Source organism: Salmo salar, chromosome 02 (genome assembly GCF_965601325.2).
Source record: "Salmo salar chromosome 02, fSalSal1, whole genome shotgun sequence".
NCBI lineage: Eukaryota > Metazoa > Chordata > Actinopteri > Salmoniformes > Salmonidae > Salmo > Salmo salar.
In genome coordinates this window covers 41,569,050-41,596,479 of record NC_138292.1, presented here as the reverse complement: position 1 = coordinate 41,596,479, position 27,430 = coordinate 41,569,050, and the positions used below count along the sequence as shown (strand labels likewise).

The 27,430-nt window shown below is 41.3% G+C and overlaps 1 protein-coding gene across 7 annotated transcripts; it reads right to left on the bottom strand.

Annotated features, from left to right (window-relative positions):
- Positions 1 to 145: 145 nt before the first annotated feature.
- On the bottom strand, positions 146 to 27,045 carry LOC106583094 (thyroid hormone receptor-associated protein 3). 7 transcript variants are annotated; one of them, XM_014166914.2, is made up of 11 exons: positions 26,656 to 27,042; positions 20,454 to 20,593; positions 11,647 to 12,567; positions 10,154 to 10,894; positions 9,604 to 9,776; positions 8,934 to 9,045; positions 8,224 to 8,308; positions 4,082 to 4,263; positions 3,486 to 3,708; positions 3,047 to 3,196; positions 146 to 2,833 (listed from the first exon to the last, which is right to left on the bottom strand). In XM_014166914.2, exons 2-11 carry the CDS (start codon positions 20,561 to 20,563, stop codon positions 2,561 to 2,563), a joined length of 2,970 nt encoding a protein of 989 aa, XP_014022389.2. In that variant the 5' UTR covers positions 20,564 to 20,593; positions 26,656 to 27,042; the 3' UTR covers positions 146 to 2,560. The 7 variants fall into 7 exon arrangements, with proteins under 7 accessions (XP_014022389.2, XP_014022380.2, XP_014022397.2 ...); XM_014166905.3 differs by having other exon boundaries at positions 11,647 to 12,573; positions 26,656 to 27,041; XM_014166922.3 differs by having other exon boundaries at positions 3,486 to 3,672; positions 11,647 to 12,573; positions 26,656 to 27,040.
- Between the last annotated feature and the right edge of the window lie 385 nt (positions 27,046 to 27,430).

Genomic DNA, 27,430 nt, shown 5'->3' with positions numbered 1-27,430 from the left:
ACTGTGTGGCCTATGCTCTGGCTCTTACAATCTCACCTTTCCAGCACAGTATAGACAGGTGTCAATAATGTAAATGTTAGATTTTCAACTGCTTATTGAATAAAGATATGTAAAATAAGCAACACAGAAGTAAATTTAACAGATGTTAAATTAACCAAAGTTCTTTTTAATTTACATCTGAAAAACATTGTCTACAGGAACCATTTAAAAAAATTATTGCCCCAACCACATAAAATTGAACATGAAAGTGTCAACCACAACATTTATCATGTACATTAAAGAGTAGTGCCTCCCACAGCAAGACATACAAATCCAAATAGTGCAACAGTCTACTTTTTCTATCATTTTTTTTAACAAACTATATTTGTCTTGAACAGCACAAATCATTTTGGATCAAATTCAAATACCTTAGAACTTATTTTATTTTATATTCAACCAAAGTTTACTGTGTTGCACCCCACACATACTACTCAGCAATCCAAACTTAACATAGACGTTACACAAGGGGGAAAGTCCCCATTCAATGAAGAAAACCTATCACATCAAAGCATTGAGTGTGCCATGATCTAATCAATGCCGTGATATAATCAATCACCATTTTTTCTTCATATACAAAGGAAGCATTAATTGCTACAAATAATTATAAATTGTGTCGCCTGATCAAAAGTTAAATTAATGTATTTCTGAGGCACAGACTTCCAATGGTGAGCCATTAATAAGTAGTACACACACCCAACCCAAGACCAAGTTAACAGTTTTGAAATGTACAAGATATAACAATCCAATACAGGATTCCCAACAAACTAGACAAGATAACAAACGTCCAGGTAGCCCATTGTGACTTTGCAGATAGGGTATGCCATTTTATTTTACAGTCTCTGTTTCCCAGTGGTGTAAAGTACTTAAATACTTTAAAGTACTACCTAAGTAGTTTTTTGGGGGTATCTGTACTTTACTTTACTCTTTATAATTTTGACTTTACTACATTCCTAAAGAAAATAATGTACTTTTTACTCCACACCTTTTCCCTGAAACCCAATAGTACTCTTTACATTTTGAATGCTTAGCCGGACAGGAAAATGGTCCAATTCATGCACTTATCAAGAGAACGCCCCTGGTCAACCCTACTGCCTCTGATCTGGCGGACTCATAGAACACATGCTTTGTTTGTTAATTATGTCTGAGTGTTGGAGTGTGCCCCTGGCTATCCATAAATTTAAAAAACAAGAAAAGGGTGCTGTCTGGTTTGATTAATATAAGGAATTTTAAATGATTTATCCTTTTACTTTTGATACTTAAGTATATATATTTTTAATTAACTTTTGTTACTTAAGTATATTTAAAATCAAATACTTTTAGACTTTTACTTAAGTAGAATTTCACTGGGTGACTTTCAACTTTTACTTGAGTCACTATCTTTAAAGGGATGACGATTGGGTATGACGATTGGGTACTTTTTCCACCACTGCTGTTTGCTCTTCTGGGGGACTGTGAGCATCTTGTTTCACTCCACAGTGCAGGTCTGTAGAATATAACCTTTGACCTAATTTGGTCCCATTGTCAGAGGGGTCACTTGCAAGATGCTGGACTAGCAAGACAACTATAAACCATACGGTCTAAACCATATAGACCATTAGATACTGGCCCAGTTGTCATTTAAAAAGGGGATTCAATTGCCTCTAGCTGTACTTTAGCCTGGTAGAATCCAAAAACATGCTACAAAGTTGCATGTTACGTAGTTGAATGTTACGTATTTGAATCCGCAGGTTACATATTTGAATCCGTAGGTTACATTGTTGAATCCTAAAACTTGCTAAAGTCAACAGTATACTGTATATTCTGCAGTTGATGGCTAAACTAGTCTAAAAAGATATCTACTGTGTAATAGTGTACGATTTATCACTACTGTATAATAAATAAATTAAATGTTTATCTTCTAGTATAGTATTCATCTGTTTGGCCTCAAATGTAATTTAATTAGATAAATATGTGTCCGACATATTTTATTGAGTCTAAGGCACAAAAAGATCCTCCTGTCATGCTCTGTAAAAATGTGACTTTCTCTCGTCAAGATATAAAAAAAAAAAATTAAAAGTGTTATGCAATGTTGCATCAGCCCTGTACTAAGAGGCATAACACCCCACAATGCACTGTTCATAGCGCTAACCTATCAAGCGCAGAGGTTGGTTACGTAGATTTCCTATTCCAACACAGCAGTTCACTGTCTAACAGTGTGTCTACTATAAGCAGATACAACACAAGTTAGCTATACCCTGACAAAAGTATAACATAATGTTAAGTAAAGATATTGTGTCAAAGTGAGTCCTGATTGATTCCTAATGTATGTATTTATGATGGATATAGGCTGTGAGCAGGGTCTTTTCTAATTGGACAAGTCCAGGTAGTTTCTTATTGGACAGTGTTTGTTATTGGACAAGTCCAGGTAGTCCTTTCCTCCCGTTTCAGTCCGTTTTCATCCATTTCAACACGACCCAGATGACATGAGACAGTAGAACATTTCCACTGTGCTGGTACAATGTTTCTCTCTCCCTGAGCTCCCTCACTGCTCAGCGTTTTCCATGTCTTCAGGCTTCTCCTGGTCTTTGTGGTCCTGCTCTGTGTCCTCCTCCTGGGGCTCGCCCTCCTCCTTCCCCCCGTTGACCTGGAACTTGTCATGTGTCCACTTGGGGCTGCTGTTGTCGGTGTGGTTGTTGGGTAAGCCAACGCTGGCCTTCCGGATAATGAAACGGCCCCTGCTGCCACGCAGGAAGTTCCCCCGTCCTCCACGTCCTCGGTTGTCCACCCACTTCCTCTCGCCCTCCCTGTCATCATGCTGAAGGAGAAATGGAAAGACAGGGAAGGGAGAAAGAGTTAATATCTTGAAGTGAGCTTGAAGGTAATACCATTGTTAGCAAGTTCAAAGGAGTTGTGAATTTGGTGAATTCACTGATTTGACTTGAGGAATGAATTCATTTGAGGATGGAATTTTATATATAGGCAAGAGGAAACAAAGATATAATTTATAATGGCATGGGTACAAACCTACCAAGTAGTATTTTCGGCTCTTGGGGGTGTACTCTGGGTCCCAGTCCTCATTCTTGGGGTGAACTGGTATGCCCATGTTAGCGGGATTACTGTTGGAATTGTTTCCCTGGTAATTTTCCCTGTTCCAGCCCCTTCCTCTTATTCTAAATTGCTGCAATATTAGTCAGACACAGAGAACCCAGATCATAAAAACAAGAAGACAATAATTATTGCACAAATTAAAATAACTATCCTTGAGTTTGATTTGCGGTAAAAATCTTTCCCAGTGCAAAGTCAAAGAAGAAAACAAACGTGCCATCACGACATATTTTTCTATTTTAAATGTTCTGTTTCAGGTTAGTTGTGGTTGTACTTTGTCTTGTTCTCTTGATGATTCTATTCTTTATTAGATCCTTTACTTTCCGAAATGAATATGAGTGCACGTCCATGAGCAGACTTACAAAGCCTCCGCGTCCTCGTCCCCTCTCCATGGGGCCGCCATAGTCCCCCCGAGGCCCCAGCCTGGCCTTGTTAAAGCCTTCGTCTTTGGGTTCAGGCTCCTCGTGGGGATAGTCTCCTCCCCTGTGAGATTCGGCAGATGAAGAGGAAGAGGAGGAGCGAGAGCGAGATTGCTTCTTCTTGTTTTTCCTGGAGGAAGAGGTGAAGGTTGAGGGACCAAAACCCCTTTTAAAAGTCAGTTTATTGTTATTGACATTTGGCTCCATTGCTTCTGTTGTTAGACCCTGGCTAGTTTTAGATATGAACAGAACTTGTAAAGTAAATGTTGTAAATAGAATGTAGCTAAAGTAAAGTAATTTTGATGCTTGTGATAGAGCAGTGGTTCTAAAAACTCTCCTCAGGGACCCTCAGACCTTTCCCAATTTTTTTGTAGTTCTGAACTAGCTCACCTGATTCACCTAGTCAAAGGCCTGATGATTAGTTGACAAATTGAATCAGGTGTGCTAGCTATGCAATAAATCAAATAAGTGGAACAGCTGGGGGCCCCGAGGAGAAGTTTGAGAACCACTGTTATAGAGTGTGAGTTGGTTGAACATACTTGGACTTCTTGTGGTGCTTGAAGGATTTCTCAGCGGACCTCTCCCTGCTAGCCTCTGGGGAGTCTCCTGAATCTCTCCCCCCATCCTGTTTATAATCACTCTTCCGGGTGGAATATTTTTTACGGCGCTCAATATCCAGACGAAGGTCCACTGAGTCACCCTTCATTTTTTTACCTTCGTCCTGTGCAGGTAAAAAGAAAAAGAACACAAGGATGTGGACATGCTATGGGTTAGCGTGGAGAAGTGATGTCAGTCTGCAGTCAGTCTTGTTTGCACACTGCATGCGAGGGGCCGGGAGAACTGTTACAAGACCATAAATAACCAACAAATTCTGGGAACTGCCCGTTTAACGGCTGCTGAGTTACATTTGACCGGCATAAGTGAAAACAGACCATTCTGGAACTACACTGAACAAAAATATAAACGCAACATTTAAAGTGTTGGTCCCATGTTTCATGAGCTGAAATAAAATATCCCAGAAATATTGTATACGCACAAAAAACGTATTTCTCTCAAATATTGTGCACGCATTTGTTTACATCCATGTTAGTGAGCATTTCTCCATTGCTGAGATACTCCATCCACCTGACAGGTGTGGCATATCAAGAAGCTGATTAAACAGCATGATCATTACACAGGTGCACCTTGTGCTTGTGCGGGGGACAATAAAAGGCCACTCTAAAATGTCACACAACACAATGCCACAAATGTCTCAAGTTTTGAAGGAGCGTGCAATTGGCAGGCTATTGCCAGAGAGTTGAATGTTCATTTCTCTACCATAAGCCACAACGTCATTTTAGAGAATTTGGCAGTACATCCAACCGGCCTCACAACCGCAGACCACGTGTAACCATGCCAGCCCAGGACCTCCACATCCAACTTCTTCACCTGCGGGATCGTCTGAGACCAGCCACCCGGACAGCTGATGAAAATGTTGGTTTGCACAACCAAAGAATTTCTGTACAAACTGTCAGAAACCATCTCAGGGATGCTCATCTGCGTGCTCGTTGTCCTCACCAGGTACTTAACCTGACTGCAATTCGGCGTCGTAACCGACTTCAGTAGGCAAATGCTCACCTTCGATGGCCACTGGCACGTTGGAGAATTGTGCTCTTCACGGAATAATCCCGGTTTCAACTGTACCGGGCAGATGGCAGAAGGCATGTATAGCGTCGTGTGGACGAGTGGTTTGCTGATGTCAACGTTGTGAACAGAGTGCCCCATGGTGACGGTGGGGTTATGGTATGGGCAGGCTTAAGCTATGGACAAAGAACACAACTGCATTTTATTGATGGCAATTTGAATGCACAGAGATACCTTGACGAGATCCTGAGGCCCGTTGTCGTACAATTCATCCGCCACCATCACCTCATTTTTACCATATTAATGCACAGCTACCTGTCGCAAGCATCTGTACACAATTCCTGGAAGCTGAAAATGTCTTCCCTGGAAACACATTTCATGAAGCTCCTGACAAACACTTATTGTGCTGACATTGCTTACAGAGGCAGTTTGGACTCGGGAGTGAGTGTTGCAACCTAGGACAGACAATTTTTACGGGCAACGTGCTTCAGCACTTGGCGGTCCCATTCTGTGAGCATGTGTGGCCTACCACTTTGCAGCTGAGCCGTTGTTGCTCATAAATGTTTCCATTTCACAATAACAGTACTTACAGTTGACCGGGGCAGCTCTAGCAGGGCATAAATTTGACAAACAGACTTTTTGGAAAGGTGGCATCCTATGACGGTGCCATGTTAAAAGTCACTGAGCTCTTCAGTAAGGTCATTATATTGTCAATGTTTGTCTATGTTGATTGTATGGCTGTGTGCTCGATTTTATATACCTGTCAGCAACTGGTGTGGCTGAAATAGCAGAATCAACTAATTTGAAGGGGTGTCCACATACTTTTGTATATACAGCTCTGGAAAAAATTAAGATAACACTGGTTTTACTATTTATAGGTATGTTTTTTAGGATAAAATGAACATTTTTGTTTTATTCTATAAACTACTGACAACATTTCTCTCAAATTCCAAATAAAAATATTGTCATTTAGAGCATTTATTTGCAGAAAATGACAACTGGTCAAAATAACAAAAAAGATGCCGTGTTGTCAGACCTCAAATAATGCAAAGAAAATAAGTTCATATTCACTGTTAAACAACACAATACTAATGTTTTAACTTAGGAAGAGTTCAGAAATCTAGATTTGGTGGAATATCTCTAATTTTCAATCACAGCCTTCATGTGTCTTGGCATGCTCTCCACCAGTCTTTCACATTGATGTTGGGTGACTTTATGCCACTCCTGGCGCAAAAATTCAAGCAGCTCGTCTTTGTTTGACCATCCATCTTCCTCTTGATCACATTCCAGAGGTTTTCAATGGGGTTCAGGTCTGGATATTGGGCTGGCCATGACAGGGTCTTGATCTGGTGGTCCTCCAGCCACACCTTGATTGACCTGGCTGTGTGGCATGGAGCATTGTCCTGCTGGAAAAACCAATCCTCAGAGTTGGGGAACATTGTCAGAGCAGAAGGAAGCAAGTTTTCTTCCAGGACAACATTGTACGTGGCTTGATTCATGCGTCCTTCACAAAGACAAATCTGCCCGATTCCAGCCTTGCTGAAGCACCCCCAGATCATCACCAATCTTCCACCAAATTTCATAGTGGGTGCGAGACACTGTGGCTTGTAGGCCTCTCCAGGTCTCACACCCACTGTGACATTTGGTGGAGGATCGCTGATGATCTGGGGGTGCTTCAGCAAGGCTGGAATTGGGCAGATTTGTCTTTGTGATGGACCCTGTCATGGCCAGCCCAATCTCCAGACCTGAACCCCATTGAAAACCTCTGGAAAGTGATCAAGAGGAAGATGGATGGTCACAAGCCATAAAACAAAGCTGAGCTGCTTGCATTTTTGTGCCAGGAGTGGCATAAAGTCACCAACATTCCAGAGAGTTTCAATGGGGTTCAGGTCTGGAGATTGGGCTGGCCATGACAAATCTTGAGAAGCCTACAAGCCATGATGATTTTCTGAACTCTTCCTAAGTTAAAACATTAGTATTGTGTTGTTTAACAGTGAATATGAACTTATTTTCTTTGCATAATTCGAGGTCTGACAACACGGCATCTTTTTTGTTATTTTGACCAGTTGTCATTTTCTGCAAATAAATGCTCTAAATTACAATATTTTTATTTGGAATTTGAGAGAAATGTTGTCAGTAGTTTATAGAATAAAACAAAAATGTTAATTTTACCCAAACACATACCTATAAATAGTAAAACCTGAGAAACTGATAAATTTGCAGTGGTCTTTTTTTTGTTCTTTTTTTCCAGAGATGTATAGTGTATCTGTGACCAACAGATTCATATCTGTATTCCCAGTCATGTGAAATTCATAGATTAGGGCCTAATACATTTATTTAAATTGACTGATTTCCTTATATGAACTGTAACTCAGTAAAATCTTCTAAATTGTTGCATGTTGCGTTTATATTTTTGTTCAGTGTACTTTCCCAGGTTTGCACAACACAATGTTGAATCTCTGCGATACAACCGGACATAATGAGGTTACAAACTCCTGAAGGCTGAGTTCATTGACTTTCACGCTGTTTCATTCCCCTAAAATGTTTCCGTTTTGAAGAGAGTTCAACTTAGCCATACCGCAGAATGGTCTCAGTCCGATATCATCAAACGATCGAAGTTATAAGTAGGCCTAGAGACTGTATAAGCACTCTATAAGTACAACAGGTTTTGCTTTTGACTATATTTCCCCTTATTTGTTGAAGAATAATACTTACTATGACAATTGTTTAGAGTCCTTTGAATGGCTTGGACACAGGAGCAATTGGCCGTTTCCATTTCTGACCCCTCATGTTTTTCGACTCAATGGTCTCATGCGGGCTTGTACCCACAGTATAACCAAATCATCATACGTGGAGGGGGAGTATATAACACACAACAAATTCAATGTGCCTCGTTTTGCATTTGCTTTGCTTTTAGACGTTATGCATCTCCCTTCAAAGACAAGCACAGGCTTAGACGGAGAACGCAGTCTAAAGGTGGATGGCTGGCTCACTCGCTCGCTTGCTGTTGTTTTGTCAGTTTTCCAAAATACTTCATATTTCAAAAATGTTCAGTCACCTTGTAACTGCCATCCCCGGAGCTTTTCATCCCCTCAAACAGTTGAGAGTGTTTCTTAAAAGCACTGGGAGAAACATCAATTCTCCTGCAAGAGAGAAATACACAAGGTCTAACTTTGCCACAGCTCAGGCTGCAAACATAACACAAGGAAGGGATTACTCTAAAACATTTTAGGTCAGTGCTGTTCAGATGAGGACTGAAATGACTGCAATGAATTACTCTTAGTTTCAAGTCTGTGCTGCTCAGGTGAGGACTGAAATGACTGCAATGAATTACTCTTAGTTTCAAGTGTGTTCTGCTCAGGTGAGGACTGAAATGACTGCAATGAATTACTCTTAGTTTCAAGTCTGTGCTGCTCAGGTGAGGACTGAAATGACTGCAATGAATTCATCTTAGTTTCAAGTCTGTGCTGCTCAGATGAGGACTGAAATGACTGCAATGAATTCATCTTAGTTTCAAGTCTGTGCTGCCCACGTGAGGACTGAAATGAATTCATCTTATTTTCAGTGATGATCAGATGAGGACTAACATTAATAGTCTACGAGCGATGTATAGATGTAACTCCAGGATATCACATAGCAAACAAGACCACCATTGAACCTGCACTGAATGACAAAAGGTAAGATAAATACCTGTGCAAGTTTTGATAAAACTAGAGGTGATGCCACAGCACACTGAAGGTGAGATGGTCACTCAGAAGGAGACTCTACCTGTGTATCTCTGGGCTCTTTCTTGGCTTCATAATTTCTTTTTGCGCAGCTCTTCTTTGGTACACGGCAAATCGCTCATTTAGAGTAATTCCGTTGGATGGAAAGTGTTGTGCTGTAATCAACAGGAACCAGAACTTGTGTTACACAACAGATATGACCGTACATTCTGTGCCAATGCACTTTCCCATTACTTAAATTCATAAGTTACATAGCTTGTGACCATAAAAACTATATTTTCAGCTACTGCATTAAAGATTATATATATATTTAAATGGGATTGTATTAGCCACATAAGGTCATAAAAGGTATAATAACTATGAAAATGTGTCATAGCAAAGAAAACAATTTTCGGAAAATTTCTCGAAAGCTATTTAAATTACATAACATTTGTGCCTGAAAAACGACTGTTTTTTCAGTGTACAGCAATATTTTTCCATAATCATTCCCACACAGGATTACATTGCATGGCAGGGCTAGAGAGGCATACTGGCCAAGCTATTTCACAAGCGCTTGGCAACCCTTTTCAGTTTGAACTATCAATTGATATACTGTATAGGCTATATAAACCTTTTGATATCGCAATTGCACCTTAACTTGCACCTGTGTTAAAGCACAGCTAGCAGAGAGACTGGTCAGTTGCAAAAGATCAGAGAGGAGAGAGGTCAGTCACCTTTTATGTAGTGGACAATGGTGACAATGTGCTGTGCAAACAGCTCTGAGGGACTCCTTTGTAACTGTGTGGCCTGAGTGTGCTGGAAGATAGAGCGAAACTCCTGCTCCTTTTTAGTAGGATGCACAAGATCCCGTGATAGCCTTCGCTCACCAACCATAACACCAGAGGAGCTGGGGAAGAGACAAAACAACAACAAAAACATTTCATTTGATGTTTCACCTTTGCCCTTTTTGGCAAAAATAAACAGAGAACAAAGTGAATGGGATCTTTCTCATGAGACTTTTATAAACAACGCTTGAAAGATTGAATCGGGAGAGGTAATTTCATTATCTCAATTGTCTTAGCACACATCTTAATTCATTTTGATAAAGCTCATGGTTTCATAGAACTATGACTCAAAGGGGCTATAAACCAAGGTCCAGGCCTGAGCCAAAGAGTGTGTCTCATGATTTATGGCTTCCTGCTAATGGAGATTGAAACCTATCCAAGGCGATAAGGCATCAGAGTCTCTATGTGAATCTATTTGATGATGGTGCATACTGCTTACCTTGCCACGTCACCTCTGAGGGAATCCATTCTGACACTGAACTCCGCTCCTCTTTTCTCAGAGGCCCTTGGGGGAGAGTCCTCCCCCCTAACCATGAACATCTCCCGGTCAGAGTTCCTCCGTGGTGCGGGTATGGGGGACGGGCTGGAGGCAGCTTTCTCCATCCTCCTGTCTTTGCTGACGTTCTCCGGGGAGAAGCCTCTGAGCATGCCCGCTATGGCCTCTCTCTTGGCCAAGGCCGCAGCTATGGCTGTGGCCTTCTCCTGCTTCCGGCTGCGGTAAATCTCCTCCGCCATGGCATCAAGATCATCGTCTTTGGCAGCCGCCTGCAAGTAGGCCAGGTCCTCCCACTTGCCGAAGCGCTCCTCAAATAGCTCCCTGGCTGAGAGGGTGACCTTGCTCTTGGGCTTGGGCGACCCGCCGTCCTCCCGGTCACGCTCTTTGCGGAGCACCTTGGGACGGGGCTTGGGTATCATCTCCTCGTCCTCTTCCTCGCCATCGCAGGAAAAGAAAGGGGAGGCTTTCAAGAAGCTGTTCAACGACACATTCCCCTCATCGTCAAAGTCTTCCCTGTACTTGTACTTCTCGTTCTCCCCTTTGTCGGGCTCTCTGTCAAAGATGCCCCCAGAGGCCTTCATGCCATTCCCTTTCTCTCGCTCCACATCCCCATCATTGGTTTCCATCTCTCTGCCATTCTCCCAACCAGACTGCTTTTTCTTATGATTGTGCTCTTCCAAGAACCTAGACAATGGCGAAGAGAGAAAGAGAAACAACTGTGTTAAAATGCATCTTGGACAACTGTTCAGGTGAGTACCCTGCAACTTAATTACAAAACAATGTGAAAGAAATAAGGACGCTTGTCAATGGTGTAGGTAAAAATCCCATTGATTGTGGAGGACTTAGGGTAATGGATGATACAGTTATAAACATAGAATATGACGGCCAGCAAAAGATCTCCCCTCTTCAAAGGCCCAAGCCATGAGGGATTTGTCATGGTTAGTGCAGCGTTGACTGGCCAAGAAAACACACACGTCTCAAAACTCCCAAGGGTCCGTAATGCCTTCTCAACTTACAAACTCCTGTTTCAGCATGCTATGATGACCACCACTTCCCTATGGGCTTAGGTCCAAGGAAAAATACCAGGGACAAATTATTCTATGTGGATTCTATGTGGTGCATGACACATTGGGAAAGAACCATGAATTCTAATAACAAATAAAAGACTCTCAGAGAAAGAGTCCTAGACTCATACAATTGGCACGTTACAACTACCCACTAAATAAAAGGTTTAAAAAAACATGACAGATATTTCCTAGCTTTGAAAAGGGTCTTTGACCAAAATGTTGACAATAATCGTGTGCTACAATGTGAACTTTGGGGCAGTAAATTCCTGCACCAAAAAATGAGAAAAATAAGGTATTGTGTGTTAACCTTTCATTTCTAAAGATATTTCATAAGTGGCAAAGAGAAAAGGAGAAAAATATTTGTATTACCTTTTGAACACTGAGGAGATAGCTGCTTTATCTCCTGCCAGGTTGTCGTCTTTAGAGAAGAAGCCAAAGCCAGAGAACACAGGTGTGGGGCTTTTCTGAGAAGGGCTTTTGGTGGAAGGTGAACTGCCCACTGTCTGTATCTGCCATGAGGGGGCACCATTGGAATTGGAGCCATTAGCGTTAGTGCTTTTAGGAGAGGGACTAGACTGGGTCGAAGCTGGGGCGCCCTGACCAATGATAACAGCTGAGCGCACCTGAGGACTTGACCCCTTGGGGCTGGTGCTGTTGCTGTGATCCGTCACGCCCTGCCAGTTAGCCTTGGGCTTGTCCCCATCGGCGCTCCCATCAGGCCCTGCAGACCCCCCTGTAATCTCCACGGGCTCGCCATCTCCTCCTCCTCCTCCTTTCTTCTGGACCTCCTTGGAGGCAGAGCGCTCCTCCTTGACATCCTTAGAGTTCTGCGTGGCCAACCCAGAGCCCAACCTGCGTGTGGGAGAGGAGGAATGTGAGGAAGAGGAGTGGCGGGAGCGCCGGGATCGGGGCGAGGAAGAGCGGTCCGAGACCTTGGAGTGGCTGTGGGAACGAGGGCTACCCGAGCGCTTTTTAGGGGTACGAGATCGTCCCCGTCTCGGGCTGTGGGGGTGTTGCTGCTGCTGTTGTTGCTGCTGCTGTTGGGGGTGCTGCCTGTAGTTCTGCCAGTTATTGGGGCGGTAGTTGTTGTTGTAGCCACCTCCCCCACCCCTCTGGAAGCGCCCCCGTGGGAAGTAGCCACGCCCTCGGCCTCTGAAGTAGTAGGGCCTCCGGAAGCCTCGGTGGTAGCCCCGGAACTCGCGATTATTATTCTGGTACTCCCTTGGGTAGTTCCGCTCTCGGTTATTGTGGGATGGAGAATGAGATCTGGAGCGCGAGCGAGTGCGGGACCTAGAGCTTTGAAGGTGGGAGAAAGAGAGAAGGGAGAGAGAGATGAAAGGGAGGGAAGACAAAGAAAAGATGACTGATTACACATTTCCATTGTATAAAACTCATTAGAAAAAAGTGCTTTGAGGAAAAAGGTGTGCAATGCTGTTTTTCTCAAGACTATAAACAACCTTATATTATGAGCAATTAATTTGTTTGTGTTGCTTATGAAAGTGATGCTGTCCTCCTTCCAAAACCTTTGAAACAATTAGGCCAACACATTTTGTTTTCAAGTTCACATTCCCATGAGAAATGTGATGGGTCTACAGCTTAAATTCAAATGATTTCTGGTTACAGGAAAAAATTTAAAAAGTGACAGATACTCATGTACTTAGCAGTTGTGTTTTTGTAAAGTATATCATAATCCCATGTACAGGTAATGACATGGCACACTGTGATGCGTATGTGTGCATCTGACAAATATATTAACAGAGGTAGCAAACCACATCTTAACATTTAACTGCTGGGAAGTGGAAATACATGGGTGCACAATGGAGCAATGGAGAAAAACAGACTTCTCGATTCGTCTAGAGACATGGCTGTGAGGTTTACCCAGTCCACATGGTGGCTCCATAGCACCATGGACACTAAAGCATAACAGAGGTAGCCTTCAGTGCCACTAGACAAGTTTCCCCAGTTTCTAAACAATCTATCGCCTCTGTAAGTATTAAGATTTTGTTGACACATATGGTCCATCTTAGCTACAGTAAAGAAAACAATCTCATTTTAAAGAGGATACATCTCTGAAACGTCTCATATATCAACACGGTCCAACAATAAATTGCCTGGAAAATAATCAGAATAATAATAACATATGAGTTAAAAGTCATTAAAATCTCAAACTGCTCAGCAGCTTTGCACTGCAGTCAATACCCCTGTGCAGGCAAAGATGGATAACTTTCACAAATAACAATGAGAAATCCAAACTACAGTCAGCATTAGAGAAAAATACCTAAAATGACATCACTTAGACTAAAAGCACACAAAATCGAAACAGAAAACCACCATTGACAGAACAATCTAGTACTTCTAAATAAGACCCATCTGGAAACTTTTGAAGTAAATAACAAAGCCCTGTGGTACTACTCACCCCGTGTGTTTTTTCATTGGAATAAAGAGTGAGCAGAGAAAGTAGTGCACCGAGCAGCATTGCACACTCACATTGAGAGCAAGACAATCTGCATCTCTTATGCTGAGCACTAGTGGAAAGAGGCGGTCACATGGGCCATATGGGAAAAATGTCTACTCTAATCCTTCAAAGCAAAAGGAGGGGGCTAGGCTTGCCAATTACCCTGGCTGGCCAGCCTGCCCAGAAACCTAGGCTAAAAGGAGCAATTCAGTCAGTCAGCAACTATATACAGGGATTTAGGACAGCTAAAATCACAGTTTTATGAATGAAATGGTCTAATATTACATAATACAGCATGTACAGCATTTTCAAACCAAACAATGTAGGCTATCTTTGCATTGGATTTACATTTCACTTCAAATGCTTCCCTGTGGCTCAGTTGGTAGAGCATGGTGTGTGCAACGCCAGGGTTGTGGGTTTGATTCCCATGGGGGGCCAGTACAAAAAAAATGCATGAAATGAAATGTATGCATTCACTACTGTAAGTCGCTCTGGATAAGAGTGTCTGCTAAATGACTAAAATGTAAATGCTAAAGATTTGTGACTACATGGAGTACTTTTGATGAAGGAACATTTCATGGAATGCTTACATCTAAAATAAGTCATGTTTGTGCATGTGTGCCGTCTTGTATTGCGAGAGGGTTACATTTCACACACTGTAAACAGTGATAGGCCAATCCAGGTCCAGCATTGACTTTTAGGTTCAAGCCATCTCTTTTCTGAACTCACAGAACTCAAGACCATGGCTTAATAGTGCCATGCCATGCAGTGCCACTCCACGGAAAAGAGCTGCCATGCACTCCATTTTAATAGACACCAAACAATTCTGCCAGCAGCAAGAGTGGCCGGTGGCGTCACACTCAAACCACAGTTTCCCTTGCAAATTAACAACATTGCAGCCGACTGACAGATAACCCACACCCCTGCAAAGGAATTTCCATTTAGGCCTACTAAGCAACATAGTAAAAGCACCAGGTAGATGTTGAACATGTAGCCTACTAAGGAATGGCAATATCGTAGTAAGGGAAAGGGGATACCTAGTCAGTTGTACTGAATGCATTCAACTGAAATGTGTCTTCCGCATTTAACCCAACCCCTCTGAATCAGAGAGGTGCGGGTGATGCAAATAATTCTGAAATGTTTCTGGTGCAAGTCAAAGGTCTGTGTAGTAGTGGGAGAGCTCATTACAATAACCAAGTACCAAGTCTCACTGAGGCAAGTATGCCATCACAGCACCAGAGCTCTTTCCCACACACATTCATTTCCTTTGTATAAAGTGCACCAGACCCTGGGTAAGGCCCGTAACCAATAGAAAGCTGTTGTCGCTCTGCAGTTAATATGAGCGCCAACTCACCATAAAACACAGGAAGTGCATGGGTTTTGAGGCAGGAAATCAAAAGATGTATGCTTTAGCACCACTGCAACCCCTTCTAAGCACACTCAAATATTACGCCATGGACATCTGCAGAAAGAATGGCGTGTCAGCTATGACATGACACCTTGACTTTGAAAAAATCTATTTTGGTTATTGAACTACAGTAAGTGAAGTGGATTTACACTCATTAACAGAATTGCGTTAAAGGAATTGCATCATGGGTCTCTGATCTGGATATGAATGTCCTTCTCTTCATGGTGGTGTATTCTAAATAGGTACACAAAGGTAGAAATATGCAGTATCCTCCTTTGCATATTTGGGTATTATTTTACACACTGGCTATTATTTTAATGAGCTCAGCCACCAAACAAGACCCTGTTTGGTTGGTCCGGACCGGACCAAATCTGAACGAATCATAGATGTCTATGTTTCACAAGTTTGGACATCAAAGTACAGCACAGTAGAGCTCAGTAGAGTATAGTAGAGTACAGTACAGCACAGTAGAGCTCAGCAGAGTACAGTGGAGTACAGTACAGCACAGTAGAGCTCAGTAGAGTATAGTAGAGCACAGCACAATAGAGTAGGATTCAGTGAAGTACAATAGAGTTCAGTACAGTAGAGTATATTAAAGTAGAATAGAATTCAGCACAGTACAGTAGAATTCAGTACAGTACAGTAGAGTAGAATTCAGTTCCGTACAGTATTCAGAACTGTACAGTTCAGTACAGTGTACTCAACTCTAGTGTGGTCTACTGTGTAATGTACTGAACTCAACTCCACTCTATTCTAGAGTACAGAACTATACACTGCTTTTCTTTACTTTACTGTACTGTACTCCACTGTGCTCTACGTACTGTAATGTACTGTGCTTTCAAAATTTTTGAAACATAGATATCTATGACTGGTTCAGATTTGGTCCGATCTGGGCCAAATGAAGGCCGGTCCTGACGTTTGTAGACGTTGAAATCAAGGCTAGGGCGGACTGACCAAATGTCAACTAACTTTCAACGTCCATGGACGTCCGGTATCGGTCTGTGCTCAGTGGATGAGGATGCTGCTGGTTACAGTAAATGGAAAGAGAGGGGGCTCATGGGTAGGTGTCAGTAAGAGCCGTGAGAGGTGACATTAATTGGAGGTAGAGAAGGAGAGAGGGAGGATTGTCCGACTCTTCACACTCTTGCTTTGACCACCAGACGACAGAAATAGAAAGGAAACCGTTATCAGCTGAACATAACCATATTCCAGTGGAAGGGAGGACAGTAGCAGGTGACCCACTTGTGGTTTGTGAGTACTAAGATTTCCCATTTTAGCCTATTAAATAGCAGAAATCCCGTTACAGATCTTTATGAAATTGTGTTACCGATTTATATTCACTTAATAATTCATAAACAAAATGTATATTAGTAAAAACACTATAACTAATTGATAGGTCTACCTTTACTTTTGGTAACTTTCATTATCCTCTCTCCTCATGAGGGTCAGAAATGAGAAAATATCTTAAAGATATGTGGGATTTTGGTAACAGAATTTCAAGGCACAAGGCAATGTTTGTTAAACTTACAGAAGGCAGAAAAAATGTTAAGTGTTGATATAATTTGGCAGGGGTCTTTAATTCAACATTATTGTGATTTTATATAAGAATAAATCAAAGCCTTTGCTTATTCCATCTTTAAATGACATGCAGCTTATAAAGGCTTCCTAAAGCCTTCATAAACACTACATAAATGTGTAACAAATCATCTAAGGGAAAGGGGGGTACATAGTCAGTTGCACAACTGAATGCTTTCAATTGAAATGTGTCTCTCTGAATCAGAGAGGTGTGGGGGGCTACCATAATCGACATCCATGTTGTCATCGCCCGGGGAACAGTGGGTTAACTGCCTTGCTCAGGGGCAGAACAACAGATTTTTACCTTGCCAGCTCGGGGATTCGATCCAGCAACTTTTCGGTTACTGGCCCAACGCTCTAACCACTAGGCTACCTGCCGATCTATAACTATATGTCATGCTTTATAAAGGGTTCATAAATGTGGCATAACTGTGTGACATAACCACCAATGTCAAATGTGACATAACCCACTATGTCAAATATGACATAAACCTGTGCTTTATAAAAGGTGGCATAAGCACAGCTTAATAAAGGTCGTATATATCATATTAAATTGAGGCTTCACAAAGCATTTATAACCTGTCAAGCATCTCGGTAGAGCACTGCAATGCCAGGATAGTGGTTTTGATTCCCGGGGCCAGCCATACATAAAAATGTATTCACGCATGACTATCATTTTCATTAGAATCATCTGCAAAATGTTATATATTACATTTTTCTAAAACATTTCTAGGATGGCCCAACTTCTTAACAAAATGCAGTCAGTCACAGCAAAAAAATATTGGTGTGGCCTTTTAAAATCAGTTTGATTTTTTTGCCGAATTACATTTTCTCAGTTTAGTCTTTCCAGGTTTCGGATTTTCCCAATATCTTCAGGTTTTACCTTAGTTTTTCACACATTTTTAACAGAAAAACAACAACATTTGATTTTCTGTGTCCACAACAATGCTCAAACCAAATCAGGGGATGAGTTTTGAGGTCTGTGAGAAATATAAGAAACTTCGATTTTTTTCGTGTAGTTGCCCTTTAATTCAGCGCTCATTTAATTGCACATGTGATGATTATGTATTCCATATACAGTGATTTGCATTGTGACCGCCAATGGAATGGGTGGAGTAAAAGGCCAGCAACACTCCGTATTATTCAGAGCCCGATGAAATGACATCGTATATACAGTGCCAGTCAAACGTTTGGACACACCTACTCATTCAAGGGTTTTTCTTTATCTTTTACTATTTTCTACGTTGTAGAATAATAGTGAAGACATCAAAACTATGAAATAGCATCATTGTCACAGCTGTTGTAGAAAGGAGCGGACCAAAGTGCAGCATGTGTGTCATTCCACATATTATTTTCACTGTGAAACTTTGCAATACATACACAAAAAAACTGAACGAACAAAAACAACAAACCGTGACGCAGAGTAGAAACATACACTAACTCAGAAACAATCTCCCACAAAACCAGGTGGAAAAAAACCCTACTTAAGTATGATCTCCAATTAGAGACAACGAGGACCAGCTGCCTCTAATTGGAGATCATCCCAAACAAAACTAAACTAGAAAACCCCCCTGTCACGCCCTGACCTACTCTACCATAGAAAATAACAGCTTTCTAAGGTCAGGACGTGACAATCATGTAGTAACCAAAAAAAGTGTTAAACAAATCAAAATATATTTTATATTTGAGATTCTTCAATTTAGCCACTCTTTGCCTTGATGACAGCTTTGCACACTCATGGCAATCTCTCAACCAGTTTCATGAGGAATGCTTTTGCAACAGTCTTGAAGCTGGTTGAGAGAATACCAAGCGTGTGCAAAGCTGTCGTCAAGGCTATTTGAAGAATCTGAAATATAAAATATATTTTGATTTGTTAAACACTTTTTTGGTTAGTACATGATTCCATATGTGTTATTTCATAGTTTTGATCTCTTCACTATTATCCTACAATGTAGGAAATAGTAAAAAATTAAGAAAAACCCTTGAATGAGTAAGTTGTTCTAAAACTTTTGACCAGTAGTGTATGTGTTAGGAATGACCAAAGGTGTCTGACTTTATAGTAAGTACAGTGTCATATGATATAAGACATTTATGCATGTGTTATACATTTCAAAATGTTTCTGACTTTAAATTAAGTAAAGAACCATGTGATATAGAATATTTATGTATGTGTCAAGAATGACCGAAGATGTCTCACTTCAAATGAAGTATTACAGGACACTACATAAAGTGTCAATAAATAGGTTATTAACATTCTGCTGATTTATGAAGGTTATCTCATGAGCCACAGGTTACTGTAGGGTGTGAGGTATTTAAATGGGTTGATGGACCTGCAAAGCTTTTGTGTGTGTCAAAGCCAAGATGATTTGGAGTAGTCCAACCTGTGACTACCGCACCAGGTATTACTCTACTGTTCCCATGCTGGAGACCAGGGCTTGATTACAACCTGTTACAATGGTGCCAACATTTTGTGGCTGATCTTTCAGTGGGGGAGTGGGTGAATGTGTCAAAGACCTGATGGACGCAACACCGCACGGTATGGCTCGTTTTTGTTGTGTGTGTGTGTTTGTGCACTGAGGAACATGTAAGTTGGTTGCAGAAGAAAGACACTTTCAATTTATTTAGGTTGGGGGCTTTCATCAAGGTAAGTGTTTCTTGGTGTAGCATCACCACCAAGCTACTGCACACACAGCACATATAAGCCTGGGATATCAACCATTCAAAGTTGGCCTTAGTGGGAGTGCCAATATAATTCTAAAGGAGTGACCTTACTGAATAAAGTATTTGTCATTGTCACTAGCTAACACAGTAAAAAAAAAAAAGGATTATTGCTAAACCCTGACCACTTCCACAATGTATCTTCTTAAAATTTCAATTTAAATCTAACCATAACTAATAAAAGCCAAGTTTGATGTGTTGGTCCTCCAGAACTTCCACACATTTGGGTTGAAGGGTCTGCGAATGAGATTAGGTGTAATGTGACTAACATTACTTTACTTTAGAGCGTAATCCAATCCTTCGACCCAACATGTCACCCTTTATAAAGCACATGGTTATATCACATTGGACATAGTTGGTTATGTCACATTTGACATTGGTGATTATGTCACATAGTTATGTCACATGTATGACCCTCTATAAAGCATGACATACGGTTATAGATACTTTGTAACACATTTATGACTGAGCTTTCATTTGACATGCTCCTATGAACTTCACATGTTGGTGATGACAAATGAAACATGTCATGCATTGAGGCCCAAACATAGCATGCATAGTCCACACATAACTGTTAGAGGTCAGCAACCAATCAGGAGCATTTAAAACCTTTGACTAATCTACATAGCAAAAACCTTTGTTGGGTCAAAAGCATTTCTTACAGTCTATGTGTAGCATATCTGTCAAGACGCGGTCAGCAAGTCTTATCTCATTTCGATTTGTTTTCCATATACACAGAAAGATGGAAAAAAATCTTTCTCAGAAAAAGTGTTACCTCCCCTCTTGTTTCTGTTTCAAAATCTTCTTCAGGCTCTCTACCCATGTAATGACCTTTTACAGAAAAAAAATACTTCATAAGTCCTTATAAGGTGGAATATGTTGGTTCATCCCTCTTAACCTGTTTATAGACAATTTATAGACAAAATAATATGACTTCCTAACAATGTCCTCGTTTGAGGTGGTCCGTAATATGTAAGTAAGTAAGTTAGCTAAGTTACAGTAAGTTACATTGTTAGCCACCTGTAGCGATGTTTCCTAGATCTGGATCGTGAGCTGCTTCTGGAGCGAGATCTGGACCACGACCCAGAGTGGGACCGAGACTTGGACGCTGACTTCGTTGCCTTGGACATCACTGCAGGCAACCTCGTTGAAACGACAGCCTGTCAGACAAACAGAGGGGAGTCATGAGTGATCATGAGCATCTATTCAATTTCAACATTTCACCCACATGTTCCATAGGCCCACATAGGCAACATTGAATAAGTAGAACAAGGAAAATTTGAATCAGCTAAAGTGCTGGTCATAGGATTAATAACAATGATTGACTATTATAACATTTTTGTCATCTGAAACCATTGCGTACAAAAACTGATATTCTTCAAAGAGACCTACTACATAGGAGATACCCACAATGTAATACAACTTAACAAGATAAAGGATTCTTCACATATTTGAAGATGTAGAGTAAAGTGACTGTCAAATAGTACAAGTGGCCGAATCTGTAAATCACTGTGACCGAAGTGTCAGGTGGCAAACTACAACCAGACGACTAGGCCGCTGAATGATTATCTACAGTCACTGCAGAAACAGAGGGATTAAGATAAAGAGCTGTGACTCGAGAAAACCATGACAACAATCCCTCCAAGAGATATAAAGCATTCAAGAGATGCCATACTTCAGAAAAGCTTCTGTGCAAAAAATGTGCAGTGAAGCAGCTTTAAAAGAGGTGCATAAAAGCTACTACCGTACACTAACTACTGCTGCCAAAAAAACTGTTGGAGAACAGTGTGGATACTGCAGGTGCAAGTAACATAACCAGTTTCATGTAGTCAGTCATTTGCATTAAGGAATCAGTTTCATTCCAGTGATGGGACTGAACTTCTGACTTTTATTGGTCCCAAGAAAAGATGAGGAACCTTACACTAAGCGTCACGGCTGTCTAAAGGAGCAGACCAAAGTGCAGCGTGGTTGTAGTTCCACATTTTATTAAATCTGTGAAACTTTGCAATACATAAATAACTAAATTGACAAAACAACAAACCGTGACGCAGAGAGAAACAAACACTACTCAAAATATAATCACCCACAAAACCCAGGAAGAAAAACCCCCTACTTATATATGATCTCCAATCAGAGGCAACGAGGACCAGCAGGCCTCCAATTGGAGATCAACCCCAAAAAACAACAACATAGAAATAGAAAACTTAGAACACAAAACCTAGAAATAGAAAACAAGAAAACCAACCAAACACCCCCTGTCACGCCCTGACCCATCTACTTTAGAAAATGACCTCTTACAAGGGTCAGGATGTGACACTAAGTCTGCTTGAGTCTAGACTTCACTATAATGGGATAGATGCATTCTAGGCTCGAGCCTCTATACACACGTTATATATCCAGTAACAAATGGAACAATCACCTTACATTCCACTAGTCTGTCACATTGTCCCTAATTATTGTGCTAGTCTAAGAATGGTGGATGGGAATGTTTGTTCTCTCAAGAGAGAAATCCTTATAGCCAGCTGTTCAAAAATAGACTAATGGCAGCTTTCAGCAAAGATAAAAGAGGAAAGAGTAGGGGTTGTTTCACTACTTACCAAACACCCATCAATGTCATTGTTAGACAGCATTCTATGTTATCTAGCCGGCACAGTCATACTGAAAACTCATTAATCATTCCAATATTTAATAGTATTACAACCCTGTTTGGTTCACGTGTAGATGATTTTAGAACCACTTTACGTGCAAAGGTGGAAAAGAAAAAGAGAGAAGGAATATGAGGAGTGACATCGAAGGCTTTATGGACACGATGGACCAATGAAGAAATAATAACATACACGACTGATGTTTATAACACGTTTATAACATACAAATCAGTCTCAGCACTAAATGGAATGTAATAGAAAATGACAGCCAACATTTACAGGCCAGGGGCGTTGCTATATCATCATTAAACAGGACAGGACAAGATGGCGCCGACAGACACGGTCGCCCTGTTTCTAGCTCCTAGACAACTTTGCAGTATTTTTGTTGTCGTTGCAGACCACATTACCTCCCAAGATAATATTTTTTGGTCATCCTAACTGCAGTGTATATATGTGCGTATAGTTTCATATTGCTAGGTATTATTACTGCACTGTTGGAGCTGCACCTGCGATAACATCTGCAAATATGTGTACGCGACCAATAAACCTTGATTTGATTATACAAAGTTACAAGACATTACTGGAGAGCTTTATAAGATTCACAGACTGAACAGCTGGGCTGCCAATAAAGAAGAGGTCACTCTGGCTCGGCTTGAATGTCAACGATGTGTGAAAAACACTCTTAGAAATAAACGAATTGAAAGGATAACAGTCATATGGTGCCAGACCAGCAAGTGGATTGGCTCGTGAGAGTTGAGAAGATGATCTGATTATTGGGCCTAATGCGACTGCCAATCAGTGGCCGGAAAATGTCCATTCTTGAATAGCACAATCAGTGCCTGACATGTTCCTTACCCCTGTGGAGGGTAAATACGATTCCTTAAGGGGATTCTGGCTATATTCTGAGAATGATTCATATGATACAGCAGATGAGGTTATTCAGTCTATGGACACTCTCCATGGCATATGATCTTCGGTCTAAGTGAGCAGGGATCAAAACATTTATTTTTCATTTTGAAAAGCATCTGAGGGGGGATGCCGTGAAGAGGAAATTGCAGACTAAACATTGGGAGGACTTCAAAAACGGTGCACCGGCATCAAGCAGCACATGTTAGTCGCAGAGTATATCCCTGCTACTATTTTAGTGAGTATTGAAATGGATCCCTCCTCCTGCTACTCCTCTATGGTGCTCCTTCCCTCGCTTTTCTTCATTGCAGACTGCGCTTGTTATTTTTGGCTTCCAGGGCTAATTTCCTGAAGGCACTGGAATATACTTTTTTGCTTACCGGGCACATTTCATGACTGGCATTCAGAGCGTGCTCCCGTATCCACATTTGGAAAAATAAAGGGAAACTAAACCCTGGTCAACAGATGGTATGGCATATTATGAAATTAGACATTTTGCCAAGTACTCTCTGCAGAAGACCTTTATCACCTAGTCATACACAGTTGATTTAATAGCTGTAGACTATAGCTCGGTAGCTGTATAACTGCATATACTGTAATACCAAGAATATGTTTAAAACTCATTAAACAAACAAGAAAAACATCTGTTTTTCTCGGGACTGGTTTCATACGGCTGAGAATAAACCTTTCTGAAAGCTCTCAAATAACTGTCAAATGAAACTAAACAGGATGAGGGCCATAACTTTTGCATTCATCCACTAGGTAACTAGAGTATAATCACTTCCTTCACTTAATTTTGTGTAACTGGTTTATCTTACTGGTAAAACCGTATAGCGCATTGCAGGGGCCAAAACTGGGCAAACTGGGCATTCACTAGGTAACTAGTGTATCATGTATCATCATCTTTAACTTAAATAGATGCTCCCCTGAACTGTGTGTGACTGGTTTATCCTACTGGTAAAACGGCAAGGATATGTGTAGCCCATTCCAGTTGTAGTTAACTGTAACTTAATAAGTAATAAGTGTCTGTAAAGTGTGACGAATCGTGGGTCCATTTCAGTCAGAGAACAGTGACCCACTTCCAACTGATAACCAGAGGCAGCTGCCTGTCTCTTCCTAACAGAGTGTGCTCCCCAGCCTATTCACTAGGATTTAAACATCCAAAAGGCTATGACAAGCATCTACACTAATTATGTACCCTCCACTGACAGACACACACAAACACACCCACAGGGCCCCTGGTGCAGAGTGACAGCTGCTCAAACCCGGTCACCTGTTTATTTAAGGGCAAAAGTTGTTTGCGAACAATGGTTGGGCAACTCGATACAGCAGCAAGAGTATAAACAGACACACTTCGCTCAATCAACTACACTATCATTAAGACCTGGATGCCTCAGAAGCAGCTGGAATCACATTTGGCATCTATATGGACCACTGAGAAAACACGCGCCACAGCAACTGTCACTGATGTTGTCTTTGGTTACCAAAATGGACCAGAAATGTGGGCATCATTGTTAGGGTGTCAGAGTTTTCCCTCAAGACGTGGCTTTATAGAGGCAGTTCATGGATTGCCAAGCGGACTCTGCCGCTGGAGTCCAGATACACTGTGTCGCTTCCTTCCATACGGTTCCATGGATAATTATTATGTTTCTTAAAGTTGCCTTATTACCAAATAAGCCCATTGTAACTTGATTTAGGCCTATTAATAAATGGCACTCTCAGATAAGAATTAATTCAACCATGACTGCGTCATTGTGATTTTCTGCAGCAAACTCAACACTGACCAAAGCTGACAAACCAACGTTGAATTGGACAACGCAACAATAATCACTAAAACCATACAACAACAAAAACTCGCTCAATAACTGAAAGGCTGAGAAAAGTAATGTGCTTTATTTTCTCAGAGTGAGAAAATACAGGGCCCCATAGCAGTGTGTTCTCACTAAAAGTTCAGTGTCTGTCTACGTGAGACAGAGTGTCTGTTGGGTGCAACCGCAACAGCGAGTTCACATCCACTCCCACCAATGGAGTAGGATCCATGTGCGATACATATAATCACTCTTTGTTGCTACTTGTGACTTCTTAAAAACCTCCTCAGTCAGCACTATAATCAGTAAGTTTATTTCTTGGTCTGCTGTAAATAGGTGAAAAGTTAATATGTAGCTATGTGAGCTTTTGATTTACACAACTGTTGTCCTGAAAATACATAGTAGAAAATGACTGAGGCATCCTCAAATCGTGAGGATGTGCGTCTTAACTTGCTGCTATCAAGATGGAACTCAACAGCGAAAGGTCCTCTCTATTTTGGTCCGTTGTGAACAGCATGGCAAATGGCAAACTATCATCCCTTATTTCAGCAACGTGGTTAGATGATGTATATGTTAGGTCTTGCCTATTGACAGACATTTGCATTCAAATGTAGGCTAAAGCTGTAGATATCCGGCGTATTTGGTCAACTTTCAGTGGTAGCCATTCTACCGGGGCCAAAGTCGTTACATTCACACACAAGTGACGTTACCCCAGAGTTGGCAGTGTCAAAAACTCCATATCAAATTGTCGACTTCTCCTGTGAACATTTTGGACTGTCTGAAAAGAAATGTCACGTAAATTGTGAATCCTGTGAAGAGACAACACCCTGTAGATACAACACCCTCTAGATTCAACACCCTGTAGATACAACACCCTGTCGATACAACACCCTGTCGATACAACACCCTGTCGATACAACACCCTGTAGATTCAACACCCTGTAGATTCAACACCCTGTAGATTCAACACCCTGTAGATTCAACACCCTGTAGATACAACACCCTGTAGATACAACACCCTGTGGATACAACACCCTGTGGATACAACACCCTGTCGATACAACACCCTGACACTGGAGTGCCAGTTACAGGAGTATCCTCAAATGCACACCATACAGAATTCACAGCATCAACTGTAGGCTAGTCAACAACAGAGCATACATACTGTGAAAGACCACAAGGCCGATTACTGTAAATCCCATTGCTTTACAACGATCCCCATGAACAGCAAATAGAAAAGTTATTCTTAGTAAATAAACAAAAGTGACAGTACAGTACAGCTTCTTTGATATAGGGACCTGTGTCAGGATACCAGTGGGAAAGTGGTTACGCCTTTCTTATCTGTGTACATTTCAACAGATATTATTTGCACTACAAGAACAATAAGCCAGGATCCATGGCACACTGCAACAGGATATGATGTAGTGATTATTTATGTAAAGGGTGGCACAATCAACCCTGTCCCATTTTTTGCTCATAAATCATTTGAAATTATAATTGGGGGGGGGGGGGTGAACAATGAATGGGGTTTGCACTATGTAACTGATGCATTTATGAAGAAAGCTGGATAGCTCACTGGCTGACTGAACTGAAGCTCTAGCATTGCTGATCAATCAATCGACAACAAGGAATGCATTTAAAGTGACATCGAGCTGTCGACTTTCTGTAGCTTGAGAGATGGTGTCAAAGAAATCCCAGAGAAATGCAAACATAACATTGCTACCGAGACGTTAGTCTATGTAATAGTAACTACACTGTATCATGCCATGAGAATAACCTCACATGTGATACATTATACCATATATAGTAGCTGGTGGGGATACAAGGACATACTAGAGCAAGGACAGACAGGCTATAGCTTACCTCCGACGTTTCTGTTTTTTTTCACGCTCCTCTGACGGGTACGGTCGTATAGCTTCTTGGGTGACAGCAGGCGGAGGATCCGTTGCTGTCACACTGTCAACCAAATAATTTTGAATGATAGGTTGCAATCCGAATAAACAGGCCAGTTGAGCTAACTTTGGCTACTGTGTGTCAAGCATCGTATAGACCGAAGAAATGTGCGGGAATGACGTTTATCAGCTCGTTCAACGAGCCTTTCATCAGATCCGTTTCGTATTCATGTCACATTAAATAGCTAGAGCAGTTGTGATGAGACACTGCGCTGTGCGCTCACGAGGAATGAATTCAAAGTGGAGAAATTATCGGAGGACGCATACAATATGAAGCTATAGTACTGGCTACAGTAGAGACTTCCTTCGCAGCGCAGCAGGGGGTGTGACTAGTGCTCAGTGCACACAGGTCAAATTTCCTTCCTCGTATCCCCCGTCAAACGTACACAGAACAAAAATGTAAATGCAACATGTAAAGTGTTGGTCCCATGTTGCATGAGCTGAAATACAATATTCCAGAAATGTTCCATAGGCAACAAAAAAAAAAGAGAGCTTATTTTCTCTCAAATATTGTGCACAAATTTGTTTACATCCCTGTTAGGGAGCGTTTCTCCTTTGCCAAAATAATCCATCCACTTGACAGGTGTGGCATATCAAGAAGCTGATTAAACAGCATGATCATTACACAGTTGCACTTCTTGCTGGGGACACAATGCCACAGATGTCTCAAGTTTTGAGGGAGTGTG